At 54.4% G+C, this 21,265-nt stretch overlaps 1 protein-coding gene across 3 annotated transcripts in view; it reads left to right on the forward strand.

Moving 5' to 3' along the window:
• The window catches only part of RGS3 (regulator of G protein signaling 3), a 117,800-nt gene that overhangs the window by 27,511 nt on the left and 69,024 nt on the right, over positions 1-21,265 (forward strand). For 2 of the 3 annotated variants that reach the window (XM_046668459.1, XM_046668470.1), the window contains 6 exons: positions 6,035-6,116; positions 6,933-7,038; positions 7,826-8,177; positions 9,082-9,121; positions 13,941-14,137; positions 16,446-16,529. In XM_046668459.1, the coding sequence (XP_046524415.1) occupies positions 6,035-6,116; positions 6,933-7,038; positions 7,826-8,177; positions 9,082-9,121; positions 13,941-14,137; positions 16,446-16,529 (861 nt within the window). Of the gene's footprint in view, positions 1-1,862; positions 2,131-6,034; positions 6,117-6,932; positions 7,039-7,825; positions 8,178-9,081; positions 9,122-13,940; positions 14,138-16,445; positions 16,530-21,265 lie in introns of those variants that run through there. The other variant, XM_046668477.1, reaches the window with a different exon arrangement.

The raw sequence follows: 21,265 nt of genomic DNA on the forward strand, positions 1-21,265 counted from the left end.
ATCACGGTTTTAAATCTAGAGGGGAACCTTCACCTGGGGATTTTGGAGAATTGCCCCCAATTCCTTCCCTCTCTGCAGGACCTGGCAGGTGAGCTATGTTTTCTGTCACAACTAAGAGCGGGAGAAGCAGACTGGCAGTGACTGAGTGGCTGCTCTGTGCCCAGTGCTGTTGTTACTGAATTTTGTCCTCACTGCCACCTCTGAGGTGGTCGTTCCTCCCCCATCTCACAGATGAGGGGGATGTGTAAGGTTCAGAGATGTTAGGTCACTCCCTGTGGCCACACAGCCAGCAAGTAGAGGCAGGGTCTGAAGCCCGTCTGGCCACCTCTTAAGTGCCCTGTGCTATGTCCTGTCTGTGGGCTCCTTGAGAAGATAGGATGCTGGTATTTTCCACGACAATATCTTACGTTTAGGTGCATTGGAATCTGTGAAACATTTTCGCTTTCATTGACACCATTCATTCCCTCACTCATTCATTCATTAAGTATTGATTGGACATCCGCATGGGCCAGGCCCTGGGTGCTAGGATATAGCCATGAACAATAAAGGGTCCTGCCCTCGTGGAGAGGACAGCCTCCAGCTGTGCTGTCCAGTATGGGAGCCACCAGCCACCTGTGGCTCCTGAGCACTTGAAATGTGGCTGGTGTGACCAAGGACCTGAATTTTAAATTTTATTTAATTTTAACTAATTTAAAGTGACCCTGCGCATGTGTCTAGTCACTACCATATCGGAGAGCACAGGATTAGAGAAACTTGCCAGGTCTCTGCTTTCTGGGGCTTCCTTAGGAATTTCAAAGCTTTCCTCTAGCCTCAGTGGGCGAGCTGCGAAGACCTTTCTCCCTCCCTGTCCTTGCTGAGCACAAAGAGGACAGTGAGCAGGGGGCCTCGCTGGTGACTTGTGGGAATTACATAGACATCAACACCGCAGCTTCCTAGGTGGGCTGAGAAAGTCCTGCTTCATGCTGGATTCTGCACCCGGGCCCTGACCCTGGGGCCGTTGTTCTGAGGCGCACACGGTTTTCCAGGGCTTGTGCACTCAGAGGTGTCCGTGGGACTCAGCAAAGCGGGGGGATTGTCAGAGGCTTGGTTAGAGCAGGGGGAGAGCCCCCAGAGGTCACCTGTTCAACTCTCCCATCATGCACATGGGGAGATGGAGACACAACCTGGGTGACCTGCCCATTGTCATGCAACCAAAGCTGGGCTGTACCAAGGGACGCTCTCTGGCATCAAGGATGTGAGTGGCTGGGTGGGTTTCCCCAGGGACTCCAAGGTGGGTGTAAGGGGGCTTGGCTCACCAGGTACTGCTCTACACAGCAGGGAACAAGACCTGAGTTCTGGTCCCAGCTCCACCCTCCCTACTGTGTGACCTTATCTACTCCAGACCCCTGCTTCTTCATCGGTAGAATGAGGGGGCTGGATCATCTGGTCTTTGGAAATCCCTTCTCGGTTTATCATCAGTCCCTTAAAGCAGCCCACGTACATGCATAAGGAAACTGACTTTAAGTAGCTTCTGAGTGGCAGGCAGGTCCTCAGACTCCAAATGTTTTGTTCCCGTGTCTTGAGATGGGATGTCTATGGGTACAACCCCCCAAGGCATCCGTGGATTTTTAGGCCGGGTTCGTCCCCTGGATTTGCTCCTGGGGACGCTGGGATTTGCAGGGGGAGGCGGTGTTGTTACCGAGCAGCAGTGTTTTCTGCCTGGGTTCCCCTCCAGCCAGGGCTGTTTGTGAGAACATTGGAATCACCAAGTGGCCCCTGGCGGAGAATGCAGCCAGAACAAAGGCGCCCTCTCCCCGCCAGGGGCCGGGGGAATACTAACTAGTTGACAGGAATTTTAATATAAAACTCTCCCTCTTCCTTGTCATTCGGAGGTTTCAGGAAGCCTTCGGGCTTATCGTGCAGCGGCACACAGCACAGACAGGGCCTGGGGAGGTGAGAGGTGATTTCCTGCCATTCTTCTGCGGGGCGGGCTTCCCAGGGCGGTCATGCCAGGCTGACGGGGCGCAGTGCGGGCTCCCACTGCTGGGGGGAGAGCTGGGCTTTCATGGGGCGGCAGCCGAGGCAGGACCCGCAGCCATGAACCGCTTCAATGGGCTCTGCAAGGTGTGCTCGGAGCGCCGCTACCGCCAGGTGGGTGCTTGGCCCCATGGGGGGTGCGTGGGTGTCACTGGGGGTCGGGGATGGGGGCTCCCCCAAGCAGGGCTTCTCTCCCACAGGCCCTCCTTGCCCCCTCCTGCTCCTTGCAGGGTCATTTTGCTCTCAGGGGAGGATAGAGGCAGGAGCAGGACCCGAGGTTCAGCCTTTACCCCTGCCCAGGGCTGCATTGTCCTAACCGCTGACTGGGTAGTATCCTGGGTGAGGTTGTTCAGTGGATTTTCTGTTATTTTTATTTCGGGGGAGCATAACTTACCAAAAGTATCCCAAGCCTGCAATTGAAAATGGCTAGGTTGCTGAGCAGCTGGGTTTGTGTCTTTTGCTAACTTTCCCTACTTCCGATGGGACGGCAGTGTCCGTCCTGCGTGTGTGTGAGTGATCATGAGTGTTTTTGCTTGTATGTGAGAGAGCATGTTTCTGTGTAATGTACACATGCATGGTTTTCCTCCCCTTAGCCGTGATGCTGTGAGGCAGTCCCCAAACCCTCTGATTCTGAAGCCCAGCTTCACCACGAGGGTCTGACCTCTCAGCCGTCCATCTCAGGGTGTAGGGGAGAGCGGGAGTGATGGCTCATTAGCCCCTGAGCCTCTTCTGGAACTGTGATGGGCATTTTTTCTTGTAAAAAGAGACCTGGGGTCATGGAGGATGAAGGCAAGCCATGTCCAGATTCTGGAAGGGACGAGCTGGAAGGGAGCTCAGGAATGGTTCTGCTTTTTAAAATATAGAAAACTCCCTCTGTGTTTTAATGACCAGACTGGAATCTGAGTCCTGACTCCTTTGGATGGCCTTAGGTCCCAGGGAGATAGATGCCCAGGGGGGCCTCCTGCTCCGTGGCCCTGCTGCTGAGGGACCCGCCTATTCTGCCTCCTGTCCCCTGAGTTCTCAACTCCCACCCTGCACGGTCCCACCCTGCGTGGCCCTGCTCTGCCCACCTCACCCTCCTGGAACTGGGCAGAGCGCCCCTGCGACACCAGCAACTGGGTGGCAGAGTGGTGAGGTGGAGAGGGCACTGGATGGGAGGTGAAGTCCTTGGTTACCTTAGGACTACGGGCCAGAAGACCAGGGCACCCTGACAGTTAGAGTAGGGCCAGGCATGAGTGCAGGCTGGGCCTGGGGCTCTGGGGCTCAAGTTCAAGGCGGATCCTGTGCTAGAAACCAGCGCAGGGTTGCGAGCACCAGCTTTTAGCCGACCTGGGCTCCAATCCTGCTCTGCCTTTCTTCAGCTGCGGCTCTTGAGCATGACATGACCTCCCTGAGCCTCAGTCTCCCTGTCTGTGGAATAGGGATGATAATGTCCAGTGATGATCCTGGGAGAGTCGATGGAATGCTGTGGATAGAGTGTCTGGCACAGAGCCCGTATGTACCTGTCGGAAGTATTCAGTAAGTGGAGGCAGTGGGAGATTGAGGTCTGGCATGACAGAGCATCAGAAACCAGGCTGGAGGGCAGAAGTGAGATGAGGGCACGGGTGAGATCTGGGAGCAGTGGCAGTTCCTGCCCTGAACAGGAAAGAGCAACAGTCACCCCCAGGAAGGAGGGCCTCTGCCAGGAGCCACTGAGGTCCCCAAGTCAGGGCAGGGCTGCTCCCCTCCCCTCCTGACCCCAAGGCCCAAAGTCACAGAGGAGGACTGAGAGCAAGGGGCTGCCACTTACTCACTTGGGGCCTCAGTTTCCTTCTCCGTGTAATGGGCACGCTAAAACTAGCCCTGCATTCCCCTCCGGGCTGCAGCCATGGTCGGGTTCTTTGGACACTGTCCCCTCGACGTGGTTAGTGCTCACGACGGACAGAGTGAATTCTGCTTCCTTCATGCAGTCGCAGCCCCCTCACACTGAGCCAGGAGAGGAGCTTGCTTCCCGACACCCTCTCCGCTTCCCTCCTTCCTGGCAGCCAGCTGGGTTGGACTGCTGTCTGGGCTGGCTCTTCTTAGGCTGGTGCCCAGGAAGGTGAGGGGCTTCCAGTCCACTCCTACCTGGACGAGGGGATCAGGGTGTCGGGGAAGCTGTTCTCTCTAGATTCACTCTGGGACTCATCCCCAAACTCTTGGCCCTTGGCCCACGGGTGCTGGGACCTGTTTCCAGAGCCGGCGCCCGGGCAGGAGGGGCTGTGGCCCTTGGTGGGGAAGGATTGGGGAAGTGCCGGCAAGGTTTGGAGTCCCAGCTTCTGCTTGGCTTGAGGGTGGGGTTGTGGGGCCTCCTGAAGTGCCTGCTGGTCGCATGGGGTGGACCAGGCTCCTGACCTCTTCCCTCAGCCTCAGCCTGGACTTGCCGCGCTCACCCTAGAGTTTGTTTTTCTTTCTTTCTTTCCATTTTTTTCTCTTCCTGTCTTAGCTGTGTGTTTTCCCAGAATTCTTATGGGAACGGGGTATTTTCCTGCCCCCTCCCCCTTCCCCTTGTCTGTCAGGTTTCCTGTTTTACAAACTCACTTTGAATCCAGGCCCAGGGCTGGTGGGAAGCAGAGCTGCAGGGGCGTCCCCGGCAGTTTCTAAGGCCTCGGGCACCCTGCGCCCCGCAGGCCTCCCCTTCCTCGTGCCTGGCCTTTGACACAGCTGGCAGGGGAAGGCCAGGTGCCCAGCCGTGAAGAGACAACCCTTAAAGGAAGGAGCCAGAAGTCTCCTGACCGGGCCTGGACTTTTTCCAGGCTTGCTGAGCTGGCCTTTCTCACCCTGCCCGGGACCCCGTCCCCCAGGGCCCACTCGACGCCCACTTCTTCTGGGGAGTCCCTTTCCTGACTTTCGCTCCCTGAGTCCTGTTGCTCTTGTATACCCGCTCTCAGCAGCCTGGAGTCACTCTTTGGGTAGGCGGGGCCTGGGCCTCCTGCACCCCACCGGAAGCCTACCTGGGGGCACGCGGAGGGGGAGCACAGCAAGGCTGAACTGAAGGAGCCAGCAGGCCGCACCGCACCAGGCGGCTTCCGGCGGCTGCTGGGACGCTGCCGGGCAGTCCTCATTGCCTTAGCGTGTGCTGACTTCCCACTGTGCCCCGAGCCTGCTGTCCAAAGTCGAGCCCATGGGACTGTTCCCAACACCGTCCTCGTGTTTTCTTCTAACGCTTGTCATGTTCTGCTTTGCGTCGGAGAGATGTGCCTATCCTCGTGCCCTCTGGCATCCAGAGACTGAGGCCTCATGCTTCGGTCCCTCAGCAGGTAGTAGGAGCTTAATAATTGCTAGTCGCTTTGAAAAGAGCATCCAGGTGGCAGGGCCCTTTCAGGGGACGTCTGAAAGTAGGGGCTGTGGACCTGCCGTGCACACGGGCCTTGGCGGGTACAGTGAGGTCAGCGGTGAGACCTATCTGTGTCATCACCTGCCCTCTCGCCTGGCAGCCCTCACTGGATGCCTTGAGGCCCTGGCGATGGGCTGCCCTGAGGACCCCAGCCCTTGTCCCCTGGCCCTTGGCCTGAGGTTGTGAGTGTGCATGTCCCTGTGCTCTGGGAGGGCAGCAATCAGGTCGGCTTCGTCTCTGGGTCCTGAGCACAGGGCCTCGCACCTCCTTTTCATAGGGGAGAGGAGGAAGGGACTGAGCAGGCGGCGGACCACAGATGACGTGGAGATGGGCAGGTCCGGACACCCTTTGATAAAGGGCTGGGCTGTATGTCACCCGGGGCCAAGGAAGGCGAGTTCGCCCTTCCAAGGCTCTGTCTGTCCTGGGCCCTCCCGCCTCGGCCTAGGTCTGCCTCCTGAGCTCCCAGCCTTCCTGCTTGGCCCACAACTCCGCGCTCGAGATGCCTATGCCGAGACAGGGACAGTGAGGGGCTGGCCAGCCTCCTTGGCTCTAGCTCCCTCGCAGAGGAAGGTGGCCCTGGGTTGGGACCTGTGGGCTTCCCAACCTGGCACAGAGGCAGCAGCCTCCTGGTTTCTGGGAGTGACTGGCAGGGCTGTGTCCTAGATCACCATCCCGAGGGGGAAGGATGGCTTCGGCTTCACCATCTGCTGCGACTCTCCGGTCCGCGTCCAGGCTGTGGATTCCGGTAAGTGTGTGTCTTGGCTGATGCCGGCCCCACGCACCCACCCTGCCCCTGGGCTTTGCAAACAAGACGTTGGAACTGGAAGGGGCTCCCTAAATGGGAGCAAAGCATCCCGGTTTTTCAAAACACAAAGAATAATATTTTTAAATGACCACAGATGAAACTGGAGGTTTGTGAAAATATACCCACTCTTTTTCTTTTTTTGTCTTTATCAAAATGAAAATAGATTTTTATATTTTGTTTCCCAATCGTTTCAAACAGGAGCTAAACCTATATTTTCAGTCATGGCTGCATGGGAAAATGAGAGTCATTTGTGAGCTCTATTTGGAATCGGTATTTTATCCTATTCCAAGCCTGATTAGCACTTAAAAATAGCCGTTCCCTCCCTATTTTTCACAAAGAAAAGACTTCGCCTAATCACAGAGTGAGCATCTTAAGAGGAGGAGCCAGAACTTGGTGATCTGGGTATCCCCTGTGCCTGCAGGAGGTTGGCCCTCAATGAATGGTGTTGGAGGAATGAATGAAGTGTGTGAGCCTGGCAACAAGGAAGGGTTCTCAAGGGGCTGGGAGGCCTGGGGAGGCGGGGGACAGCAGAGATATGAACTGGCACTGGGGTGAGCAGGCAGGGAGGAGATGAGGGCAAAGGGGTGTCTCCCTTCAAGGCCCTGAGAGCCACCAAGGTCGGCACCTCATTTCACAGATGAAGAAACAGAGGGGCAGTCCTGGTCTGAGGTGATCGTGGAAGCAAAGGACCCCAGGTCCTTTGAGGGGGTCATGGGCTTCAAGGAGCCCTTCAGTGGCTTTTCTTTGTCCCTGCAGGGGGCCCAGCAGAGCGGGCAGGACTACAGCAACTGGACACAGTGCTGCAGCTGAACGAGAGACCCGTGGAACATTGGAAATGCGTGGAGCTGGCCCACGAGATCCGGTGACCAAGGGCAGCGGGTGGCCTGGGGCCTCAGGCAATGGCATGCCTCCCTTCCCCAGCCCTGGGGCACACTGTCTCAGCCCTCCCTCCTTTGTCCAGCTGTGAGCGATTCACATTGCGTCTCAGGGAATCAGTTTCTTGGCCTGAAAATGGAAGGTTCAGGCTCAGAGCAGTTTCGGATCACAGAGCACACACAGTGGGCAAGAAGGTCTCAAATAGACCCTACGGTTCATGGCGCGGCTCCAGGGGCCGCTTTCTACTTTTGCTAATTATTTCTGCTCCTTCAGAGCTAAGCCCATTGTTTTCTAAGGATGTATGGATGTTGCAAATGTTTCAATTGCACAATTTAAAAAATTATTCTTTAAAACGTTTGAGTCCTCTAAATTTTCACCCGCTGGGGTAAAGCCCTCATGGTTCATTTTAGGTTTGCTTCTAGAATGACCGGATGAGGGGTTGCATGTCAGGACCTGGCTCACTCCTCCTCCTTGCTTGTTCTTTGCCCACGACAGACATTGCCAGTTGAGTTTAGTATTGTTTCTTGTTTAACCTGGCCTTGGCCTCAGTGTCCTTCTTGGCCTCTGCCAGTCAATTAGAGTTGACCTAAGGGGGTCCTTTGCTGTCCCTATATTAGATGGCCTCCCCCCTCCCTTCCTGCTCTGGCACTGGGGGCTTTTCCTCTGTCCCCAACACTTCTTCTCGGCCCCTGCAGGCCCCTACCCTGGCTGACTTTGGTCTCCCCCAGACTCAACTTCTCTGTGTGATCCCCAACTTCTCTGTGTGATTCCAGGAGCTGCCCCAGCGAGATCATCCTGCTCGTGTGGCGCATGGTCCCCCAGGTCAAGCCGGGGCCAGACGGCGGGGTCCTGCGGCGGGCCTCCTGCAAGTCGACACATGACCTCCAGTCGCCCCCCAACAAGCGGGAGAAGAACTGTACCCACGGGGCCCAGGCACGGCCGGAGCAGCGCCACAGCTGCCACCTAGTGTGTGACAGCTCGGATGGGCTGCTGCTGGGAGGCTGGGAGCGCTACACCGAGGTGGCCAAACGCGGGGGGCAGCACACCCTGCCTGCGCTGTCCCGTGCCACTGCCCCCACCGACCCCAACTATATCATCCTGGCCCCGCTGAACCCTGGGAGCCAGGTATGGACAACTGGTTTGAGGAAGGTGAAGGGCATGGGTGCCTGTGCGAGGCCAGGAGGACGCGGAGACTCAAAATTGTGTTGTGAGATCCTGCATGGCGCTGGGAGTGTGGAGCAAGGAGGCCGGGTGGGGTGTGTATGCTCCGGCCTCTGCAGGGCTGTGCTGGGTAGAGAGAGCAGAGGGGTCTTTGTGGCCTCAGGGCACAGATCCAGGTCCAGGGTGGAACAGTTCACCTCAAAAGGATGAGGAGCTTTCTGCCAATCTGCACTTTCCCGCAGTGGAGTGAGCTGCGTGGTAGGGAGTGAGCCCCCTGTCATCGGAGGCATGAAAGCAGACACTGCATGATGGACTTGTGGGTTGATGGAGTGCCTGTCCCAGAACATTAGTCCCATGAGATACGCTGGGAAAAAAGTGTTCTGAGGTCAAATAAGTTTGAGAAGTATCCCATGTTCTCTTCCTATTCTGGGAGATTCCCAATGCATACTGGGCGATTCCCAATCCTCAGAGCCTGCTGGAGGCTCTGAGGGCATCCTCCTGTGAAGAGGGTGGTTTAACCTTGTTTAACGGAGCATTTCCCGAACTCCCCGGCTGGTGCACCCTTTGTGGCAGGGTTGTTAGCATCCCACAGTGCCAGGGTTCCGTGAAACGCAGTTTGGAACAAGTTGCGTAAAGGAAGTTGGGGACCCAGCCAAGAGGTTAGACTTGATGACAGCCAAACTCTCAACTGGACTGTTCTGGAGGATTCTGTGTTCCCTCCAAGCCCCTCCCCCAGTTCTTTAGCAGGACTGCTGTCGTTCCCTCGTGCCCTGAGGTGCTTGCTTCCCATCCCCAGGCCCGGGCTGAGCAGCCTGCCTGGTTGTCCCTCCCAGGGGGCTGAGGTGGTTCTCCTGTCTTTCCCTTACAGCTGCTGCGGCCTGTGTACCAGGAGGATGCCATCCCCGAAGGTGAGTCTCTCCTCTGCCGCCGTGCCCTCCGAGCTCCGGAGAGATGGTGTGGGCCTGTGAGGCCGGGCCCAGCCACCTCCTCTGAATTCAGAGGCCTTCCCGGCAGAGTCAAGACCCCCTGCATGTTGACACAGACTCTGTTTCCTCTTGGTAGCTTTTCTCCCTCACTGAACCAATGTCCTTCTTCCTCGGAGCCTGAACTCAGAAGGAAGAGAGGGGATCTAAGAGATGGTGTTCAGTTGAGAGTCATCCAGTCTCACTGAGCAGCCAATATGTTGGGTGTTGCGGGCAGCACGGTCGGGCCTGCATGGAAGCGAGGCGTGGAGCTTGGCGCGGGCAGGCCTCGAGCTGGAGTTCTAGCTGTGTGACTTTGAACAACTCATGTGCCCTCACTGAGCCTCAGTTTCTTCATCTGTCGTAGGGCTGATAATTCCCCCTCAGAGGGTTGTGGAGGATTAAAGGAGAGAACGGCTGTGGGCAGCAGCCTGCGTCCTGAGAGCTGCGACACGGAGGCTAGTTGTCTTTGAAGCACAGATGGCTCTTCTGTGTGCGTGGATTCCGCTCCTTTGGGCTTCAAGTCCTGGCCCTAGTTTTTAAGAACCAGGGAGAGAGGCTGCGCTCAAAACCCATTCCTTCTCCAGGGAAGCCTGAGATATCAATCTTGATGCTGGGGCTGGTGGGCGTTCTGTCAGGCCCTGCATGCTCCTGCCTGAGACCTCTGACTCGTATCTGGAAGGTGCAGATCAGCCTTGCTGTGGTCCCGATGCCCACCTTGGGCGTGCTGAGCCCTTCCTCCAGTGCCTATGGAATGCTCTTTGACCTCCCTCCTTGAGAGTGGCCTTTTCCCAGCCGTTGCCCTGCTTCCTCGCTGTCCCCCTGTGTCAGGAGTGTGGTGATGATGCTTGCTTACAGCGGGCACTTGGAAGAAGGCCTTTCTCTTTTCTGGGGAAAAGGGCTCCCATCAGGCTCAGACTTGCTGAGGAAGGCATCTTCGCTCTCTCCAGGCTGGGACACTTGGGCAGTTGCACCTGATCTGTTGGAAACGAATCTGGGTTTCTTCTGGAGAGGAGTCCAATAGTGATGCGACATTGAGTTTTTAAAAAGCTTTCAGTTGGCGCACTGCGGTAGAGTGGAGATGCCACTGCTAAATGGTGACTTCATTCAGGGCACAGCTTGGGCCGGCTCGTGTCTGTGTGTTCCAGTGCTGGACCCAGGGTGTGACGGACAGCAGGTACTCAGGACTGACTAAAGGAGAAAGGCTCCGGTTGTCTCTAAGGATTTAAAGGCTGGTCAAGGAGTAAGAGGGCAGGAGAGAGGTGTCCTCTGAGATGGGCCAGTAGTTGAGGATTGATCCCCTCTCAGCCTGAGAGATGCTTCTTGGTGTCCTGCCACCCTGTATCCATGTTTTGATTCCCCTCTGAGAATACAATACTTAGCGAACCAAGAAGGGCACAGTCATCTGAGAGGGACAGTAAGGAGATGATGATGATGTTAATGACAATGGTAACTTTTTGAATGCATTGTACTAAGAACTTGACCTTACTCCATTTATTCTTCATGATAATAATGATTTTAGTGTCCAAGGACATCTTTGCTCTTTACCAGGAATCAAGTGTCCCTAGCTGCCAGTCCTGGGGTTCAGAGGAAGGGGTGGAATTCAGGGCACAAAGCTTCCCTTAACACACTCGGGGTTCTCTAGAGGCTGAGGCTGTCGCCACGGTGCCGACTTCTGTCCCCTCCCCTGGCTGGGCTGCCTGGCCTCCTTTCAGGAGGGAGGGCTGAGCCATCCTGAGTTGAATGGGGTCTGGTGCCCTTCCGGGGCCTGGGGCACCTGCCGCCTGCGGTTGGCATGTTCCCCGGGCCCGCTGGTGCCCTCGGCATTGTCCCCTGCCCAGTGAAGGCGGCCAGGCCTCAGACTCGCCACTGCCAGGGTGGGATGTCTGCCAGGGTTCGCCTCGGGAGCCAGAGCAAAGCTGAGTAATTACTGTGTTTGGTCAGTGAAGCAGGTGTTAGAGCAAAAAGGGGTGATGTGGGGGTTTGGACCAAAAGGTGTAAGTGGTCGCAGGTGGGGGTGCAGGAGTTTGCCTGCACAGACCTCAGTCACTGGGTTGCAACCTGGACTATCTTCGACAAAGATGCTTCAAAACATCAGTTTTGGAGAGCCATGCCCACCTGCCACACTTTATCCAGGCGTGCGTGGAGATGGGGCGCTAGGGCGTGACTGCCACCTACATTGGATTGATCCTGCTTTGTACCATTTACTGGCCAAATGACTTTGGGCAAGTCATCCTACCACTCCAGGCCTCAGCTCCCTCATCTCCAAAATGGATCTAAGCCGATCTTTCCCACCTGAGGACAGAGGTGTGTGTCAGGTGGCTTTTTCATGACTCTCCAGGCCAGGGTGGAGATTCTGTGACAGCCCTATGCCGCTGGGCCAGGGAAGGGAAGAAAAGGACTCTTAGAAGTCTGAGACCTGGAGCACAGGGCCCAGATTTTGGCATCAGCAAACGGTACCCTTCTTTAATTTTAGTCTGTTTGCTTCCGTCCCCTGTGGTCAGGCCTGTGTGGTTTTACCTTCTCTGGTCTAGACTTGGTCATGTTAACTTAGCCTGTCCAGGTCCACGCTGACCCTGGGACCCCATACATGCTGTGGCTTGAGGCCCAGCAGCCCTGTCCTAACACCAGTCCTGGTGGGGGATCGTTTGTTGGCTGGGGTTTGTAGTAATCCCTCATGCATTCACACTCCGGTGCCATTCACCCAACCCTTCGCCATCAGGTCTCCCGCATGAGCCCCCTGCTGGCCCTGGGGCGGGCAAGGCAGCAGTCTGTGGTGTCTCTCCTTTGCAGTGGAGAAAACTCTGGCTCAGAGGGGGAAGGAACCTGTTCGGGGTTGCACAGCCTGTCTCTGGGGAAGCTGGTGCTTGAGTTCCGGTGCGTTGTCCAACTCAAGTCCAGTGCAGATCTTGAGACCCAGGATGGGTTCTTCCAGCAAAGGGGCCAGGGCCTGGCGGCACAGACCCTCTGGGGCTGATGTCCAGGGCCAGATCAGATGAGCAGCTGTGTGACTGCTCCCATGCCTTTGTGCCCCTGCGCCACCCTTGTCCTGGGCTCTTCAGCTTTCTGCTCTTCTCTGAGTGACTCTCCAAAGAGGCAGGAAGTGGTTTAACTTATCATGGTTTGAGTGCTGTCCCAAGATAAGGCTATGATCTGTGGTCACTAGTGGGGGAGTCAACTTGTTTTCTCACCCTGCTAGGGGAGAAGGGGCCTGGGGTGGGCGGAGGAAGCAAGTGTGAAACCTTCCGAGCTGCGTTTTTCCTCTGAGATGGCAGACCTCACGTTGGTGGGGAGCTTCCCCGAGATGCAGCTGGGGTCAGGCCAGCTGTTCACCCCCTGGCTGCCAGGCCTGGGGGTGGCGGAAGGAGACCTGGGCCCTGGGACGTAGGCTGGGCATGTGGGTCGGGAGGGCTGGTCCGTTGCCCACCTGGCCGAGAACCCTTGGAGGGGTCCTAGGCATGTGCGAAGCCTGAATGCTCTGGAGTTTGCCTCCTACCTGCTTGCATCCAAGAATCCCCAACTTTTTAGCTACTCTGTGTTTCGCTCCTCTGCCCATTGGACAGGACCTGATAAAGACCAATATGCCACCCCTTGTTGAGTAGGAGTGACCATCAGTGTCCCTTAAAGAGGGATCCCCTGCAGCCTTCTGCTCTCTCCCCTGGGGCTGTCTCTCTCTTTCTCTCTCCTTTTTCTGATTAGAATAATTTGTGAGTTGGTGGCCAAACCAGAGTGCCTCCTGGATCCAGTGACGCCTAGGATTCCCAGAGTCCCTGGGGGCAGCCGGTTAACCTGCTTTTCCAAGCGGAGGAATTAAAACACCAAGAACCATAATAAGCCAGCAGCTAACTTTATCGCACGCTTTCCAGGCTCCAGGCATTGTTCTAGGGGCTTTATTTACTTGGAGCATCTCATGTAATCCGCACAGCAACCCAGGAGCTTGCTGCTATTATTGCAGTTGAGGAAACCAAGACTCTGAGCCGGGAAGTGAGTCGCCGAAGGTCACCAAGCTAGCAAGCAGGGCAGTGGGATTTGGACACAGCCGTGTGGCCTCAGAGCTGGTGCGCTTCCCCGAGAACTGGAGCAGCAGGTGCGGCTCCTTATTCTAGATGCCTTAAGTGAGCCAGGCCGCTCCAGCTCCCATGGCTAGTAGGGGGCGGACCCCGATACATCCTGGGAACGCCCACTGTCTCTGCTCCCACTGCAGAGACGGGCTCTCTAGTCCCTTTATCCATGGACCTGGGAGGCATTGGAAGGGGCGAGCTGCGCTGGGCATGTGCAGGGAGCAGTGGGGATGGTGGCAGTGGGGAGAGCAGGTGCTCCTCACCTGGGGCAGCCGCTGCTCTGCTCTGATTGCTTGTTCTTTGAGGGACTGTGGGCCCGCAGAGGTCAGATCTTTTGGTTTTTCAAATATGAGAGATTTCCTGATTTTTAAAAGTACGAGGCCAAACTGATAAGTCTGACTCAGGCCCCCGGTCACCAGGCAGAGATTGCTGCCTCCATCACAGCTGGTGGTTCCCAGCTCGGTCCAGGCCCAGGAGTTGCTTGTTTACGTGTCAGCATCTCTCATGGTATGCGAGAGAATTCCTTGAGGCCCGAGACCCTTCTGAGGCCCCCCCTGTGTTCTCAGCCCTTGCGCAGGACCTGGCACCCAGGGGATGCTTGGGAATCGGCTGTTGACGGAGCGAGGCCGTGTCCCTGTCTCTGCAGAGGGGTGCCTTTGCAGGGGTGTTGGAAATGCCTCACGGCCCCCATCTCTGTTCCACAGAGTCGGGGAGTCCCAGCCAAGGGAAGCCGTACACGGGCCTGGGGAAGAAGTCCCGGCTGATGAAGACGGTGCAGACCATGAAAGGCCACGGGAACTACCAGAACTGCCCGGTCATGAGGCCGCACACCCCACACTCGAGCTATGGCACCTACGTCACCTTGGCCCCCAAGGTCCTGGTGTTCCCTGTCTTCGTCCAGGTGAGCTGGTGGCTGGCCCCAAGGGCTCTCTCTGGAGGAGGTGAGAAAGAGGAGGGTCCTTTGTCCTGAGACTCAGGGATGGTGCCTAGTTCCAGGACCCAGGGCCCCCTTTCAGGAAAGACAAATAGCTTCCGGTGCTTGGGATTCTGGGGGTTAGACAGAGGGAGGGTTCCAGGAGGAGGAACAGGGGAGTGGGGGCAGGGAAGCTGAGCAACAAGGGGGTCCCCTCCCTGTCCCCCTGACCTCCCCTTTCTCTGGGGACAGGCCAGGCACACGAGAGCTGCCTGTTGCGATGTCACAGGGCCTGTGTGCTGAGGCTCCTCCTTCCTGGCTCGTCCAGTGGTCTGTTGTTTGGAAATGACCAAGGGAGAGCCTCAAGGTCTGGCCTCTTGTCTGCTCTCCATGGTCTTTGCAAACATGTCTGGCCAGCATCAGCCGGCGGCCTGAGATTCAGTTAGCTCTCCCTTCTCCTCTGACTTCTCCCTCTTCCTTCTCTTCCTCCCCGTTTCCAAACCTTTATTTATCCCATCACCCAGATGTAACCAGTGTGAGCATTTAGGTGTCTCTTCTGTGTACATGTACACATTTAAAAAAACCAAACAGATCTTATTGTACATTTCACGTCCTGTTGCCTGTTTTAAATGAAAATTGCAGCCTGAGCATTTCCCACATGATGGAATATTCTTTGAGCCTCATTGTGTAGTGGTTGCATGCTATATTATGTCCTATGGGTGTACCATATTTATTTACCCAGTTCTCTATTCAGAAACTTATGTTATGTCTACTTCTTCTGCTATTGTAAATAACTCTGTGATGAAAATCCTTGTGCATGAATGCCCCTCTGATTATTTTCTTTGGGAGAGATTCCTAGAAGCGAAATGACCAGGTCATGGGTCACGAACATCTTAGAGGCTCTTTATACATATTGACAAATCGCTTTCCAGATACACTTTCTTAGTTTATCCTCTCATCGGCATTATAGAGATGACACAGCCCCAAAGGCTTCCGTTCTGACTGTGCCTTCCTTCTCTGGTCTCCCTGGCATCCCGCTGGGGGCCTGTCACCGCCCAGTGGATCTTAGAACTCACACTTGGTTAGGACACAACGCATCTCTGACAGATGGCCTCTCCCCGACAACTCCGTCCCCAGGGCATGGGCTTTGCTTTGCTCTGGGTCTCTTCTTTCTCAGGATGTAACCACAAAGGTCTTAACATCCATAGGGGTTATTTTTTGTTCTCGTGTTTTAATTTTTACAAAAAATGAAAGTCAGTTTTTAAAAAGTTATAAAACTTTTAAATTATAAAATACATGAACCAAAAATGGCATAACACTGAAATGTGTAGTTTAACAAATAAAGTGGATATCCACTGAGATAAAGGGAGGGACCACTGCCACCATGCCAGAAGCTGTGGATCTCTCTCCCTGTCACCATGCCCTCCCCCAACACCAGATGTGCCACCTCACCTGACTATTGTCATAATCATTTCACTGCTTTTCTTTAGTTTTACTGTCTATGTGTGCTTTCCTAAGTGACCTTTTTTTGAATGTAGTTTGATGAAACCAGGCCTCGTATATTCTTTTGAGCCTGCCTTCTTTTGCCTCACCTTATTTGTAAGATCCACCCAGGTTCTTGTGTGGAGTTGATATTTGTTTCCTTGGCTTTCTTCCAGCCTTGCTTGGTGTCAGGTATCTAGAAGCCATGTTATAAATATGTATTCATGAGGATAAGTCCTGCTGGGTAATCCAGACCTTCGGGAGCTTTCTCTGGGCTGGGCACGGGGCCGGGCTCCTCGGTGGATGGGGCAGGGTGATGGGTGGGGTGAGAGTTTTGGGTGAGAACTGGTCTCTGGAAACTAATGGCTGAGAAGGAATCAGTGAACTCAAGTGTGTTATGAATGTGGAGCAGGAACTGGCCTGGCCTTGAAGGGACTCAGGTGACCAAATCTGGGGACCTTCCTCTGAGGCATGAACAGGATGGATGGGGAGTAGGGGCGCTGGGAGGGCCCAGGAGCCAGGGGAGTGGGGGAGCTGGGAGGAGGCCTGCAAAGGCCTAGACACGTGGTTGGACTTCCTGCCAGAGAGTGGAGCTCTCACGGTGGGGAAGGTGGCAGCAACAGTTCCGCCCAGGACGAGACTGTCTGTCTTTCTGTTTCCATCTGTGTATGAGGGGGCGTGTGGTTCTTGGGGTGACAGGGCGGGCTCAGCCGGCAGACAGGGCTCTTTCTCTGTGGCTGGCTTGGGCAGGCTGCCTCCCCCCACCCCCACCATCTCCATCGGGCCTCTTGGACCTGCCCACTTTTGTCTCCAGCCTTTAGATCTCTGTAACCCTGCCCGGACCCTCCTGTTGTCGGAGGAGCTGCTGCTGTACGAGGGGAGGAACAAGGCTGCGGAGGTAAGACTCACACACGTGTTTCCCAGCTGGGGTTTTCTGGTGGGTTGCATCAGCCATCGTCCGAGCCTCTAACGTTTCTCTCTTCCTGATGGTTTTAGAATTCTAAATCTCAGGGTGGAAGAAACCTGCAAAGTCTTCCATCCCCCTCCACGCCCTCCTTACCAAATGGCTACCCAGCTTTTTCTTGCACATTTCCATCGATGGGGAACTCACCACCTCTCAAAGCTGTTTAGTCCGTCTTTGATGGTTAGAAAGTTTTTCCAACCCTGAAAGACATCCCCTTGTTTATGCCGACTTCCTCAAAGGGGCAGAAGAGATGGCAGTTCACCCTAGCTATGATGAATGACTTTGTGGGTGAGAAGATTAAAGCAATCAGCCAAAGAGAATTTTTAGAGGAGCATCAGTTACCCAGGTTTTCTGTGTCTGTATTAACCTAAATCTCAAATCCTCTTCTGAGGGATAAGTGTGTGATTGCTCCTGGGCTCAGCTCTGCCCACAGAGGCCTGGGTGGGGAGACCATGACATTCTTCCGGCTGCTCCCGGCTTATCTCTAACGGGGGGAATTTCGCTCACCCACACGATCCCCAGAGCTGGCCAGGTTCCAGCACAGTCCCGTGAGCCTAGATCTACTTGGGCATGGAAATCGGAGCCCTGGGAGCCGACTGGGCCACCTGGGGGCCTTGAAGAGAGGAGCTGGGGGCTTGCTGCAGGTCAGGCCCTGACTCAGCGCTGGCAGCGTGGCTTGGCTGAGTTGAGTGGTGGCTTGCGGTAGTCAGAAAGATCAGGAAACTTGGAGGCAGGAAACATGGAGCTGGCTCCCGCCCTGCTGGCTCACTCGTGACTTTTTCCTCTTCAGCCCTCTCCTCTGAGCAGTGGGTGGGTGTGTATTTGAGGCAGCCGAGGTTGCCTGATCTCTAGGAGCGCTTTCCGCCTCGGCATCCTGGGACATCATGTGTAATTATGGCTAAAGCAGGTTGTTGCCTTTTTTTTTTTTTTAAACAAGCAGACTAGAACTCACATACTATTCCAAATGAGCGTCGTCTCTTCCAAGGGAGCTTCCTGGGCAGGCTTTGTGCTTATTTCTACCACACTGGCCTTGCTCACTACGTTTCTTTGGGAACTTTCTTAAGAACCTCAGCACGTCCTCTGAATTGGGGGTAAAACTTCATCTGCTGAGGGAGATTGGAGTTTTAGGAACAAGAAGGCACTTGGAGCTGTGCTTGGTGAGTAAGTGGGGAGGGCTAGAGCTAAGACAGGTGGCCAAGGGACAGAAAGTGAGGTGTGGCTATAAATTCACAAGCCTCAGAAGAAGTCAGCCACCCTGCAACACACAAATATGTCTAAATTTGCTCTTTGTTTGTCAGCTCACCAATGAGTCTGCAAACACTGAGCACTTCTTGTGTGTATCCTCACTGTGCATGCATTTTACACACCAGCTCTCAATTAGCTGTTGCAGCACCCCCATGAGAGGCACAATTGTCCCCACTCTACTGATGAGAAAACTGAGGCCCCACCGAGATGAACTGGGGCCTGAGGGTCTCGAGGCTCATGAGAGATGGAGCCAGGATTAGCACTCGGATCCCTGGCTCACCTGTGTTTTCCCGCATCCCATGCCACCTCTGGCATGTTGGTTTCAAAACAAACTAGCAAGCACGAGCTGAAGCAATGGGCTGACTCCTGTTCCAATCTGTCAAAAAAATCTCTGCCTGGTGGATCTGTGGAGCCTTAGAAGAGACTCCTTTTGGAGACTGAAAGAAGCGATTTGAAGACAAGTAAAATAAAGACACTTCTTTTTCTTGAAGTGTGCTAGGAAGCAAAGATGTGGATCGTGTTATTCAGGCCTAAAATATAGCCCAACTCCTGAGGAGTTGGCTGAGTTTGTAGAAGGGCAGTGTTGGTTGGGGCCTCACGAGTCGTCCGTGCTGATCGTCTCCCTGTGACTTTCTAGCTGATGGTTTTCCAGCCAGTTCGTGAGTCTGTATAGGCAGCCCCTCCAGGCAGCAGTTTTGTTACCGGAGAGCGCTAAATTGTAGCAAGTTCGCCCTCACGCTCCACAGAGTTCTTTATTCCTGGAACGTTCCCGGTGGGTTCTTTGTCCCATCTCTTCTCTGAATATGCTCCAGTTTGCTAATGTCTGTGAGCTGCTCCAGTCCCACACTGTGAACTGCCCTCATCTTCCCTCGCCCACAAGTCACAAACTTGATTAATGTGCCCTGAGATCAAATCAGCATCTGGAGCAGCCTCATTTCTACATTCCAGCCTTGGTTACGGAGCATCTAGAGTGTAGCCAGGCCCTGTGCTAGAGGTTCCGTCCTGTGGGGCACAAGACAGACACGCCCTCACTTTGCGCACTGACTCATTGAGTTTACCATTAATTAGGCACCAAGGTCTTTTCTGTAAACCCTGCCCTTGGGCACGATTCCCAGAGGAAGCTTGCTTAGGGCTACTTGGGAGAAGTGACCCTCCAAGTTCAAGGATTTCCTAAGCAAGCGATCCCTCCACCTTGACCCTTTGGAAAAATAGGTGTGTCTTTGGAGCAAGTGTGGGGAAGACACCTGGCGGCCCCCATGGCCTGTTGTGGAAGGCAGCAGGTGACTGGGCCGTGGAGATGGGAGCAAGGCCAGCAAGATGCTGGTGAGCCAGGAGGGGGGCCCACCTGCCCTCCCTGGCACGCTCGCCCCTCGGCCCTGCCTCCCGCTGTGTGCCAGTGCTGTCCTTTCCCTGACCCGACCTTTGGGGAAATTCTTCATTCATGCCTTAATCACTTCCTGTCTAGACCAGGTTCTCAGCTCTGGGAGTCGGGGCCAGAGTGGCAGTCAGAGCCTTTCTCACCTTGCCCGACTCTTCTCCATCCAGCCCTCTCTGGGCCTGGGCCATCGTGTGACTTTTTGGGCTCCTGACACACTGTCTCCTCCACCCCCTCCCCTGCCAGCTTCCAGGTGAGTCCGGAGATGGCTTCGAGGCTTCCTGTGAGTGGGTCGGGGAGCCTGAGCTTTGCCTTGTGTTCAGCCAGTTGAGCGCCTCCTCCGTCCCACTGTTTGGACTTGGAAGTCCTCCCCTCAGACAACCAACCTCTCAAATCCTTCTGAACTCTCCCATCATTTTCTTCCCCTCTCTTAACTTCATTTTTTTTTGGGGGGGGGTCTCCTTAGCTCCTCTTTTTTGATCCCAGCTTGAGTTCTTTCACATTCAGGGATAGGCCCGCTGTAGGCCTACTGCTACCTCTGTGTACAGTGAGAGCCTGGGGTCAGCCAGACCTGGGCAGTGGTCCCTGGCTGTGTGGCCTTGGACAGGTTACTTAACCTCTCTGTACTGCAAGGTCCTCATGTATAAATGAGGCCATGGCGTTGTTTATAAGTGAGGATCCACTGAGCGGAAAGTAAGTACTCAACAAAGGAGGCTTCTGTTGGGCTGTGTTGTGTCAGGGCTGTGTTGGAAAGTGGGTTGGAGAGAGTCACGGCCAGGACCCTTTCGGTCCAGGGTTCTGGAGCCTTCATGTTGGGTTCCCATTGGAACCTCCTGCTCAGGAATGCCCCCTATCGTCTCTTGTGACCCAGACTCCCTCAAACCTCTTGAGTTACACTGAAGACGCCAAGTGGTCCTTTGAAAAACATTTATATACTTTTAAATCACAAAAGTAACAGCTTCTCATTGTCGTATAAGGCAAATTCAACAGAAATAAATGAAGTAAGATGCCACTCCCCAGAGAGAAGAGTGTGGTGAGTGTCTTAAACATCTTAAAAATGTGTAGCGGGCCGGCCCGGTGGCGCAGCGGTTAAGTGCGTACGTTCTGCTTCGGCAGCCCGGGGTTCGCCGGTGGGGACATGGCACTGCTTGGCACACCATGCTGTGGTAGGCGTCCCACATATAAAGTAGAGGAAGATGGGCACGGATGTTAGCTCAGGGCCAGTCTTCCTCAGCAAAAAGAGGAGGATTGGCAACAGATATTAGCTCAGGGCTAATCTTCCTCAAAAAAAAAAAAGTATAAACAGATTGACAGTTTTATTTTACCAAACTGGATTCCACTGTAGATATTTTTGCACGTTGCACTATTTTGACTTATGATGAACAGATTTCCATTTCTGCCCCCATGGGGCACTTCTTTATTCTCTTAAGAGTTGCATTCAAGTTCTACCGTAGGAAGGTAGCATAGTCTGTTTTATCCATTCTCTTTTGATGAGTCTTTATGTTCTTTTTTTTTTAATTACAAAAATGCTGCTGAGAACATCCTTATGGGTTCATATTTGTGTATCCCTGTAAGTATTTCTGTAGGATAGCGACTCAGAGTTAGAGGTGCGAGATCATCTTTACCAGTCGGATGGCTAAATGTTGGCTTTTTAAACTTCCGCCACAAAGTCACACTCACCCACTGTGGCCCTCCCCCTCCCCCGCCCCCCGGCCGGCCAAGCCCTTGGGCTCACGCTTCTTACTTCAGGAGAGACGAAGTGTCAGAGTTTGACGTCTCAGAGGGCGGTTCACATCATTAATAATATTTTGTTTTCTTTGGAGAATCTAAAATTGGATTTTATTGCTTTTGACTAAAGTCCACTGCAGGATTTACAAAACAAAGAACAGTGTAATCTGTAGCGGCATTAGAGGATCAAGTGGATTTTTGTAGCATAAAAATATGCCAAGCATGCCTGTTGGTTTACCTATACTGTCTAAAAATAACTTTCTCCTTTATTTTTGGAGGAGCTAGTGCGTTAAAGAGATAAAAGTTCTGTACGTGGCTGTCT

This window comes from Equus quagga, chromosome 1, assembly GCF_021613505.1.
Source record: "Equus quagga isolate Etosha38 chromosome 1, UCLA_HA_Equagga_1.0, whole genome shotgun sequence".
NCBI classification, from domain to species: domain Eukaryota; kingdom Metazoa; phylum Chordata; class Mammalia; order Perissodactyla; family Equidae; genus Equus; species Equus quagga.